General features: G+C 36.4%; 1 protein-coding gene across 3 annotated transcripts in view; it reads left to right on the top strand.

The window, feature by feature from the left end:
* Positions 1-12,501, top strand: part of LOC102504138 (F-actin-capping protein subunit alpha-2) — a 201,014-nt gene that overhangs the window by 15,231 nt on the left and 173,282 nt on the right. For all 3 annotated transcript variants that reach the window (XM_032483641.1, XM_032483640.1, XM_006177483.3), the window contains exon 2: positions 7,415-8,631. In XM_032483641.1, coding sequence (XP_032339532.1) covers positions 7,429-8,631 — 1,203 coding nt within the window. In that variant the 5' untranslated portion in view covers positions 7,415-7,428. The remainder of the gene's footprint in view (positions 1-7,414; positions 8,632-12,501) is intronic.

Here is a 12,501-nt window from a genome sequence, read left to right as displayed (position 1 = left end):
TATTCATTGTTTATCTGAGATTCAGATTTAACTGTGCATATTGTATCTTTATTTGCTAAACCTCAGTGTGAGCATGGGTTTGCTCCTCTTTAAAAAGATAAAGTAATGATTCCTTATTTGTTGTTCTTCCTTAGTGTGGCAGTCCCTTATCATGGCCTTTGTGTTGGAAGACAATTTAAGAAGGAATTCAGGAACTTAAAACAGGTTTACAGGAAAACCACAAGATGGCCAAAGAGTGGGAAAATAAGAAATAACAATATTTAAACTGTAGATGAGAGGGCTGAGGTGATGAAAAAGTTACCAAGTATTTGGAGTGGGCTTACCCAGTGGACTGTGCCAAATTCCTCATTTTTGATGAGGGCAGGCAAAAACTGGCTAAGAGACAACTTAGAATGATAGGCACAGTAACAGTATTTACTGAATGCCAGAGTATGCTTCATAATTGAATAATTCATCTCTTACCCTCCTGGTCAACCCTCAAATGTGTACCATTATTATCCCCATGTTTTAGATGAAGAAAGTGACACTCAAGGTCAGAAGGTATATCAACGGTAAGGCCCAGATTCACATCACACTGAAGTGTGATGATACCAAAACCCCCTACTCTCTCTTCTATACCCCACCTCTTCTCCAGAAGGTTTTATGAGTTACTGGGAAGAATGTTGTCAAGCAAACCAGTCTGGAACTATTAGACATAAAATTGACTCATGGGTATTTTGAATCATTTAAGTGTGGTCATATAAAAGAGCAGTTGTATAGGCTGAAAAATCCTGATGATTTCTTCTGTCTCTTACTGTTAGAAATTGTCAAGACTGTGTCTGGTTACATTAGATGGGATTTTTGCCATGGTGTATTTTATCTTTCTATAATCAGCTTAGTCTTTTTTGATGATAACACTAAGTGTTAAGTCTTTAGGCATAAGAATCAAATGTTCAACAAAGCATGTTTTAAAATTTGCTTTCTCAACAATTCAGTAGATCCATTCACTTTTCAATTTAGGCTACACATTTAGATTTTTAGCATCTATCTTGCTGTACTCAAATCCACAGACTGTACGGCTTTTAAGGGTAGAAATTATCAGTTTCTAGACAAAGGCATGGTATGCAATGGGAGCTCACAAATATTTGATTAATATTATGTGCTAGAATATGACTCTTCATAAGCAGTGAGTGTTTATAAATACAGTATTTTAAATGTCAGTAGGAATCTCCTGTTGGGACCTTCTTCCCTTAACTTTGTTTTTATGGGCCTGCTTATACAATTAATGGAAATAATTTAAATGTAAACAAGGCTAAGGATTTTCCTTAGGATTTCATTCTGGCAAGTCCTCCTGGAGATTTAGCCATGACTGTTTTTATGATTGCAATTTCCTTAACATGGAGCCTCAGCCATTTTCCATCACCATAAATCCCTTTTATACACTTAAAAGCAGAATTGAAATGTTTTCTAGATTTTATATCTTGACTCTTCACTTAGATACATTATTTCTATCTTGAGATTATGTTAAGTAAATATTGCAGAAGAATTTGAACCTATAAAGCAGAAAAAAAACTAGTATATCACCTAAGAAATTTTAACTAGTAGATATGTTTCCAAATGCAAAGTGATATATTTAAAGTAATTATTCAATTAAATAAAGGCCATATTTTCCAAATACTTGAATAGTTTACATAAAGTTTTTTTATGCACTTGACCGTGTATTTGAATTCACAAGTTTATAGAATATTCGAGTGGATATTGTTTTTAGGACTTTTTCAGAAGCAAGGAATAAAAGAATCACAATGAAACTGAAGATGAAAAAGAGAGAGAAAGAAAGGGAAAAAATGTTTACTAGCTCCCATTAGCTAAAGACATCGTGAACACAGATGTTCAGATAATAGCCTTAGTAGCCTGCCTTCTCCATGGCTAGGATCTCCTGCCCCTTGGGTCAGTTTCATGCCCAGGCAGGCTTTCTCCACATAGCACAAAGATGGTCATCAGACACTCCAAGTTAACATCATCTTTAGTGTTTTTGAGAGAGAAAGGTCCTTTCCCAGTATCTATATTAAACCCCAGAGGACTCTGATTGGCCTTGCTTTAGTCACGTGCTCACCTCTGACCAAGTTCTGGGTCAAAGGAATAGAATTCACTGAGAGGCCAGCCTGCTTTGCAAGCTCACCTTGTGGTGAGGAGATGGGCCACGTGATTGACAGCCCCATTAGATAGGGGATGGAGAATTTTCAAAAGAGTTGCCAGTAGAGAGAGTGAGTGCTAGACAAGGAAAAACAAATGTTTACTAAAACGTTGTGCCTTTAGAATAAAAATCTTTTCCAGGAAATGCAAATAATTTGAAACAGTTCAAATAAGCATCATACTCTCAAAAAAATTAGAAACACACTCATATCACATTTTAGATAATATTTTAACCTCTTTGAATCTCAGTTTTGTCATGAAATTATGAGTTTTCCCTAAGGACATAGGAGTAATGCTTACCTTCTAAAAAATTGTGCAGATTAGAAGAGATGATTAAAAGAGATGTAACTGACAGTGCCTTGTAAAGTATTGTCTGCATAGTTACAAAATATTATGATTTCTAAGAAAGGAATACCTAAAGAAAGCAAAGTTACCCATGTCAAAGTATGGAAAGTCTCTCTTACAAAATGTATTCCATGACACCTGTTGTGTTTTTTCACGAGGAATCAGGACTTGAATATAACACATGTATATGCTTTGCAACAGATTTTTGTTGATGAGGATGGTGATGGTGACAGTAGTAGTGGTGATAGGCACAGGTAGTTAGTCAATAAATTCTTAGAGAATTAAATGTATTTCTAGATTTCTAGAGCATGAAAAAAACCAATGTAAGCTAGTTAAATGAGAAAACTAGAGGTATATAGTTTGCAGAGTCTTACGGTTAGGTTGAGCTGATATTTGTAGCTAAAAGAGCATGCCTCTTTAAAGGAAATACTCCTAAATGCCAATAGTTTAATGACCAAGGTGCCATTGAGCTAATCATTTCTAGGAAATGTTTTGCCAGTAAGATTATCTTAACTATCAATTGAAAAGAAATAGAGAAATGTTTTATGAATGATTCAGTTTCACCTGCTTTGTGCATTTTAAGAGAATGAATTAGTCACTCTGTTTGAATCATCTTTACATGTTCCTTTTAGTAAGAAATTCGAAGCTGGTTAAATGGCCAGCACTATTTCAGAAAGAAAGAAAAAAAAACAAACAGTAAAAAGACATTTTATATTGAAAGCCTGATCCAAGAACATCACAGGAATAAATGTATCAAGGCAAAAATATATGAAAGATGAAAGTATTTCTGGTGTCACTACCAACATAAATATTAAAATTGCTCACACAGCCTGATCTGGCAGATGATGTAGATAGAGAAAAGATAGCAATATACGCCAATTCAGTGGCACTGGAGTAAAATGTAATTGTAGAAAAACAATGTCGGACTTGAAAATTATTAAGAATCGAAAATTCTTTGGAGTTCATTGGTTCAATCCAGGGATACACTTGTAAGTATTTAATAACCATCACACTAGGAGGGAAAAAGCCCTAATTTGTAGTGTTTGCCAATTTCTGTGGTGTAACTACTTCCTCCATATCCTTAGCTGGTTCCAGAGAACTCCAGCACACAACTTGTTCAACAATATAATTTCACAAATAAGAAAACCTCCAAGGCCAAAGGAGTTGGGTGTCTAGCTTTGGATCACACAACTATTTAGCTGCAGTCTCAACTAAAACTTGAATCTGCCTCCCCTGCTCCCATGCTGTGCTTCGGTATTGTGAATGCATTGTGAGGAAAGGACCAGGACTGATTGATTGGTAAGCCCACCTGACTACCCCTAGTCTGGTTAAATTCCCCTTGAGGGGCTCTCATAAACCTTTCCATGTTAAGTTTAAGCTGTAATCTGTCTGCCTCTGTTACTAGTCTGAGATGTCAGTCTGCCTCTCCTACTAGTCTGTCAGATCTCCAATCTGACAACTGGAAAGTGTTTTACTATCCTTTCTTTCATTTCTTGCTGACTTTAGTTTGCATGCCCTGCTGTAGGTATCTAAACCTCCTCCTTCACCCTGACGTCCTTGGTCACTCCTCTGTAACCATCAATTTCAGCACATGGTCATATACCCTCATTTATTTTTAGAACACTACAATCATACTTCATCAGTGTCCCTATATCTTTACCTGATTTCTCATTCTCTTCTGCTGTCTCAGAAAAAGTGACTTCTTTTATGCTTCAGGGCTCTTGGGAATACCTCTTTTTGATACCTTGGAATGTAGGCCCAACAATTTTTATCTCCCTCATTTGCCTTCTTTGTTTTCTCCACTTCTCTAGGCTCAACTGCTTGCATTTTTCCTGTGTAATATTCTCTTTCCTGCTACTACATCTTTGCACAAACTGCTCTTCCACGAGGAATTTCCATTCTTTATCTTCCTTCACAGCACAGCTTTAGCATCATTTCCAGGCTGGCTGGTTGCCCTTCCTACACACTTCTATTATTTCTGACAGTCCACTGCTATCATCAAGTGACTGTGACCTTCCTGGGGAAAGGCACCGTGTTTCTGTGTTCCCAGCACCTACCACAGTGCTTGTCCCTTAGTATATAACCAACAAATATTAGTAGAAGACAAGGAGACCTACAAGTAAGCATATGTCTTTCCTGTAACTGAAAAATAAACTCCTCTTGACCCTGATATTGCCTTCTGCTTGTCATTCCTTTAACAAACATTATACTTCCTTATCACACATTCCCTTGCAATTTAGCGTATGATACCATTATTGAATCTACTGAAACTACTCCTGTGAAGATCGACCAGGAACTTCTGTGTGAACCACATCCACCTTTGTGAGCCCTTCACTTGCCTTCTATGACACAATGCAATATTGATTCTCTTGACACCTTCCTGAACTTACCTTCGTCGATTCCGTCACAGATTTCTCCAAAGTGGGTATTCCCCAAGATCGGGTTCATTTGCCTTTTCTTCCTTCACCATGCCCCTCCATGAACATACTCATTCTTGGTTTTAACCATCACCTCTGTGCAGAGAACATGTAAAATTTATTTCTTTTCCAGCCAGAATCCTTATTACTCTGCTAAGATCAAGTTCTGAATTCTCATTCTTTCTAGTGCAGAGATGGCAGATATTTGACACTCATGCTTCTACTTACCACTGTCCATCTAAGCTGGATATTATTGTCTCACCCAAGACCAATCATACCACTTTCCCAGTAAGGGTAGGCTTCTCCTCAAAATCCTTCTCATTATTCTCCTCTGTTGCTTGGCCCAAATGCTCTATCTGCTTGGAATCATCAGTCTTCACTTATTCCAGACACCTGCTTCCTGGTGAGCAATGTAAAACATACTAGTCATCCCTGTAGTAGAAGATTTTTATTCATTTCTCAATAACACAGCAAACTCAACATATTTAAAGCCAACTTATCATATTCCTTGATCTTTAGCCTAACTTCCTCCTACTGACTCTACTGAAGCTACTCTAATTGTGTAACTTTTTCCACTTTTCCCCAGATGATGCTAGTTATCTTTGCCTTCTTTGTGCTCCACCGATTTAGATATCAAATCTTATTTATTCAAATACGTCTTTCATTCATCCCTTCCTTTCTATTCTTGGCACCACCATCTTGGTTCTGGCCCTTTTTACCTGGTTATGGGTTATAATGCGTGTCATCTGGTCTTCCCATTGCCAGGTCCTCCCTTCTCTAAGCCACTTTGCCTCCAGATCAATCTTCCTAGAGTAAAACCTTGCTTATACACCTCTCCAGCTCAAAACCCTTCAATGACTTTCTATTACCTCTTAAATAATGCCTGCAGTACCTTTCAATTTAGTAGAGTAAAATTATCTTTGGATTTTGGAGTCAAAAAGATTTGGATTCAAGTTCTGGCTACTACACTTACCTGTTCTGTGACTTTGAACTTATTGTTTAATTTTTATTCACTCATTATCCAACATGTATTTATTAAGTACCTACTGTGATCTAGGTTCTATGTGAAGTCTTTGAGATAGAGTGATGAGCTAAACAGACATTGTCATTACTCTTGGATCTTACCACACATTGGACTTGTCTGTATTTCTCGTGATCATAGTAATCCTAAGTACAGGCCACGCCTTCCTCTCTTGGTGCTTTTAGCTTTTTGTTTGTGCTATATAGGGTGTTACAGTGCTGTATATTATAGTAATTTGCATATATGTGTTATTTCTCAACCACGTTGTAGGTTCACTGAAGAGTAAGTACCATATCTCATTTCCCACAGTGAAAGCACAGAGCCATGCACTTACCAGTTGCTCAGTGAACTCTGTTGTGATTTTGTAGACCTAGAGCTAGTCTTCAGCATAGTTATAATGCCTAGTATGTTTTTAGATGCTCCCTTTGTCCTGTCAGAATTGTGCATTTTTTTTGAAAAAGGAAAAGAAAAGTATAACTATTTGGTTTCTATTCCTTTTAACACCCCTCCTTTCCAACCTACCACCCTGCCTATAGCTATTATAAGTAGAACTCAACAGTGTTTATAACTTGTGCACCTCAAGTTTCTAAACTTGAATAACAAGTCCACTCATGCTTCCTAGTAGAAATACTGTCCATGTGCAGACAGTGGAATGTTAAAATAATGTTCTGTTATAACTAAATAGCTTTTGACTTGGTAATGAACAATATGTTGTTTTTCCCTGGGAAATAATCCTAGGAGTTTAATCCTAAAGATTATATTTTATTTTATACATTTTCAGCTTGCTGTTTTTATGTTCCTGGTGAACTTACATTAGGTTAAGCATTTGTCTATCCAAAACAATAGGTCAGTTATAGCCAAATTGTAACCATACCTTTCCTCTACACACAAATCCTATAAACAGCATGTGATTATATTGCTTCTAGAATTTATGATTGTTTTCTTCCAAAAGGAAGCTAAATTTAGCCCAGTAATTCTACATACTCCTAAGGAAACAATGCCTGCTGTGATTTCTAGAATAAATGAATCTGAACCACAATTCCTTTACTTGACTGAGAAAATTTAAATATCAACATAGTCATTAACCACAGATATTAAACCACATTAAACAACCAGCAAGGGGTTAAGGAGGAAATTTTCTATGTTTCTGAGTTCACCGCTGAATGAGTCTAACTTAGTTGCTGTATCGTTCTTAATACAGAACATTGTTTGTATCTTATAATGGTTCTCAAAAATCACTCGTTCATGGCTTGAGTTCTAAAATTAAACTATGTAGAGTCATGTCCAACTGCACAATGCATCTTTATGTGAAACCAGCTAGAGTTTTTTGTTTTCACTCGATGTAAAAATTCCAGTAAGGAAGATTTATTTCTAATAGTTTAATTGGTATAGTTCTTTCAGTTTCTTCTTTGTTTCTAATGACAACTAAACTGCTCTTGCCTTGAATGTGTTTTGGCAGATAAACTTCTCACTATGAAGTCCCCTGCTGTGCTTGCACCTGGCATCCTTGTGCTTCTGTTTACCTTGGTGCAGAAGAGCAATGGAGAGTGTAAAGAGGCACTAGTAAAGTCCAAGATGAATGTGAACATGCAATATCAGCTTCCTAACTTCACTGCGGAAACACCCATTCAGAATGTCGTTTTACACAAGCATCACATTTACCTTGGTGCTGTTAACTACATTTATGTTTTAAATGACAAAGACCTTCAGAAGGTTGCTGAGTACAAGACTGGGCCCGTGCTGGAACACCCACATTGTTTCCCGTGTGAGGACTGTAGCCACAAAGCCAACTTATCAGATGGCGTTTGGAAAGATAACATCAACATGGCTCTGCTTGTTGACACATACTATGATGACCAACTCATTAGCTGCGGCAGTGTCCACAGAGGGACCTGCCAGCGACACGTCCTTCCACCTGACAATACTGCTGACATACAGTCAGAGGTTTATTGCATGTACTCCCCACAGACAGATGAAGAGCCCGGCCAATGTCCCGACTGTGTGGTGAGTGCCCTGGGAACCAAAGTCCTGCTGTCTGAAAAGGATCGGTTCATCAACTTCTTCGTGGGCAATACCATAAATTCTTCTTACCTTCCAGATCATTCATTGCATTCAATATCGGTGAGAAGGCTAAAAGAAACGCAAGATGGTTTTAAGTTTTTGACAGACCAGTCATATATTGATGTTCTACCTGAGTTCCAAGATACCTACCCCATTAAGTATGTCCATGCCTTTGAAAGCAACCATTTTATTTACTTTTTGACAGTCCAACGGGAAACTCTAGATGCTCAGACTTTTCACACAAGAATAATCAGGTTCTGTTCCGTAGACTCTGGATTGCATTCCTACATGGAAATGCCTCTGGAGTGTATTCTCACGGAAAAGAGAAGAAGGAGATCCACCAAGGAGGAAGTGTTTAATATTCTCCAAGCTGCATATGTCAGCAAGCCTGGGTCCCAGCTCGCTAAGCAAATAGGTGCCAACCTGAATGATGACATTCTCTACGGGGTGTTTGCACAAAGCAAACCAGATTCTGCAGAACCAATGGATCGCTCTGCTGTCTGTGCGTTCCCTGTCAAATACGTCAATGAGTTTTTCAACAAGATCGTCAACAAAAACAATGTGAGATGTCTCCAGCATTTTTATGGCCCTAACCATGAACATTGCTTCAATAGGGTAAGTCACACAAGTTCTCTACTTACAAATTATGAGGTACAAGTCAGAATAGGTATCAGTCTAGAAAAAAATATCAAGGGGTTTTTGGTGCTTGGTACATGGTATTTATCCAAAATATTTACAAATTCTTTCCAAGAAAATTTAGAAATTGAATCTTCATTTAAAGGTAAAATCATAGCTTCAGAAAAAGTTGATGTGATAACTAAAAGTTTTCATGTTTGCCAACATTTTTCAGATTATTAAATTTATTTCTCAATATATGCTTTAGTAGTTCTGGTCAGATGTACATAAAGTTCAGCACAACAGCAATTCCTGTAAAACACAATTATTGAGATCCCATGCTGTCTTTACAACATTTAGAATAAGATACTGAAGTTAATTTGTGGGTTTTGAAGGCTGTTTTTTATGAGGCCCCATTCACTCACTGATGTATGAATGAATGGTCTATATTCTTGGCATTAAATAAAGAAGCTTAACTAAAAACAAGAAAAACAGCTTTTTAAATGTTGTTAAATAAAACATTTTTAAAAGTGCTAATATCCTTCTCTGAATAAACTAGAAAACTAGAGAGGAAACTTTTGCTCTCAAGTCCCTCCTTTGGAACTTGATTTCAATTCATGGACTTCCTACTCATAAATAGGCATGTGTCTACCAAGTTCTAATTTGGTGCTTTTTGCCTGCTTGATATTTGATTCTTATAGGTATAAATATTTGTGACTGATAATTTTTTGTACTTACATGAAATGATATTTTCACAGGAAGTGTTAGGGAAATTCTTTGTTGCTTTCATTTAGATATAGTAAAGGCTACCTTACACAGAGGATTTATCCTGCTAGTCATCAGATCACTTGGTACTAGAGAAGGAGTATCAAATTGGCAGTCCAGTGTGGCCTTGAGCTTTCTTGGTTTGGACCCAGTCTTGAACATACAGACGTGGCTATGCTTCCTAACCTAATAACCACTAGCAATCATATTTGGATGAACAAACAGGATAGCTTTTTTTAAAGACAATTTGACCTTGGAAATGTACATCTCACTTACTCTAACAATATTCAGTCTGAATAGTAATGGTTCTAATTACAAACAGTGTTCTTGATAAGAGAAAGTATATAATTTGTGTGGGGATACTAACAGCATATGAATTCAGAGACATTTAGTTCACTTTTGCTGAAATGTCTGGGATACTTCTCCAGATGGAATATCCAAGTAATCTATTTATAAAGCTAGAAAAATACTTCTGAGAAAATGAATTCATCTTTTAGTGAACTAAAGACATCACTTCTTTCCTTCCCTCTCCAAAGTCTATGAATATATATATATAATATACATACATATATATCCCAAGTAAAACTTATTTATCCCTGAATACATTTAATATATGTTGTAAAATCTGTAAGAAACAATGAGATTACTCATGAGGCTTCCCCTTTTCATCACTAGAAAATACAAAAGAATGAAAAGAAACAAAAAGACTTTCAGAAACATGGAATTATGAAATAAAAGGGTAATATTAATAGCATTTCAGAGAGAACACTTTTCCCGTATCCAATAAATTGCTTGAGTAACACAATTTTAATAAAGAGTTTATGAGAAATTCCTGCAGGGCCTCAGAGCACATGACTTTGCTATTTAAATCTTGTTCTGTTAAAAATTAAGAAGAGATTTTACCTTACTAGGGTATATTGATATTTTATCTCATTGTTTTATTTTGTGCATTTCAGCCCCTAGGTATGAAAGTATATATCAATTTTAGAAATTCTCAAAACATGGCTGAACTTTATCCTAACCCTTTGACTTTTTTAGTGTTCCAAGAGGAACAAAAAGGCAGGATTACCCAATGAAATTCAGGTCAGTTTTACTGCCCAGGAAAAATGCCCAAAATGCACCAACCACACCTGAAACCATTATCACTCCCATCGCAAAAATTCTTGTGGGAAACAAGACGGAACTTGCCAACATAGTCTTCTTATAAGGGAAGCCAACTTTATACTAGCCAAATTCCATACAGGCAAATAACTTCAAATCTCCTCTATTTATTTGCCTGTTTATCTTCCCTGGTTACTAAAGGTCAAAATTCTTCTAAGAATGAGACTATCCACATTCTCAGTTTTCATATACCCACCACAGAATGACCCCAGATTGTTCCAATAATCAGCATACAATCATTTCCCAGCTTCATTTTAAAATGAAGGCACCTAGAGCCATTACTCACACAAAACCAAAATTATTTACAAGATCAAATAAGTTTGGAAAGACACTAAATAGTACAATGATTCCATGTTGTCTTGGCAAATTTACTTGGCAAAGATATCAGATGACCCTTCTAACAATTTCTTGGAACTGCATTTTTATTTTGACATATCATTTACTGAATAGACACATATATTGTAGTTTTGTTATTAACATGTCTAATCAACCAGATCTTTATGGAGGGACCCTTGTGTGCTCTGTGGACAAAGTTAAGAAAGCCGCAGCAGTAACTTTCCACCGAGGCTTCTGCCCAGTTTTCAGTTTAAGAACACATTCTAGGCAACAGGGGTTTTCTGGCCCTGCTTGAGCTTCCTTGAGCTTCCTTGTGCTTCTGCCCTAGTGCAAAAAGTGCTTCTGTCACAAGACCAGACAAAGAGAGTGCCAGGAATGGGTCTTTCAGATACTATGGGTCTAGCAGGTGTATTAGACCTGACTTGGTAATTTTAGATCATTTATTATGTTGCTTTTTCCACTCTCACATTTTATGGAAGTGTCTGGGCAAACTCTTCATATATGTCTTCTCATATTGGTGACATCACTAAAGTCCTCTTTTGAGTCATCTGATAGTTTCCAGAGCACATCATCTTCACCTCTAAGTTATTTCTGCTTCAGAACTCTTTACTTCCACATGTGATGCTATTTCTGGAAACTTATTCCAAGCCACAGATATCCATTTATGTAATATTAGTGTTGATTATATCAGTTGTTCTATAAGAATATATTCTTAATCTTTATAATGTAATCGTTTTGTGTGTTGCTTTTGAAAGTTATTTATAAAGGGTTTGTTTACAGTGATTTCCAACGTTTAGAATTATGAGATTATACACACACAAATGATTAAATCTTTAGTCTTAGATATCTTTACCACCTTTTTTACCCATTCGTCATTCGATGATGAATAAGCATCCTAAATTAGTATTGATTGTTTTAGGCTAATGTGTGTTCCCTAAACAGCACATTATTATTCAAAATAAAGTAACTGAGAAAATGCCCTATAATATGGAGACTTTATAAATCCCCTAATTTCAAGAGAAGAAACCCTTACCTTCAATTTGAGGATAAATTATTAAAAATCCATTTTAAGCACATTAACTGGAATCTTCAACAGTATCATATAAAGAATTTAGTAACATGACAATTATTCCAGGAAAAAACTAGAATCAGTACACATTGGCCTAGTTTCCTCCAAATAAGAATCAGTACAGAAAAAGGGAATTTTTGTCCCCAAATCAGCAACTATCCTGCTCCCTAAATTATAGTATGCTTACTAAGAGAAGTAGAATTATACATTTTGGAAAGATTTTTAATCGAAGTTGAAATAAAAAAGGATTCTTGAAGTATCTCTCATCTACCCAGAAAATACAATTATCACATTATACTATGTTGCAATCCCATTATCAAAGTTTTGCTCTATGTGCAAGCATTTGAAAGAGTGGAAAAAGGTTTGTAGCAAATAAATTCACCAATATGTTGGTCATCTTAATGACCAATGATTGAGCAATTGAAGGGGAAAAGCATGCAATTTGGTGCCAGACTTACCTGGGTGGAAGTCCTGGTTTCCTGTGTACCAGCTGTGTACTTCTGCCACATTACTTAATTCTTAGAGCCTCAGTCTCCTCA

This window comes from Camelus ferus, chromosome 7 (assembly GCF_009834535.1).
Source record: "Camelus ferus isolate YT-003-E chromosome 7, BCGSAC_Cfer_1.0, whole genome shotgun sequence".
NCBI classification, from domain to species: Eukaryota; Metazoa; Chordata; class Mammalia; order Artiodactyla; family Camelidae; genus Camelus; species Camelus ferus.
Note: the sequence above shows the minus strand (reverse complement) of the source record. Positions and strands in the feature narration are given on the sequence as shown.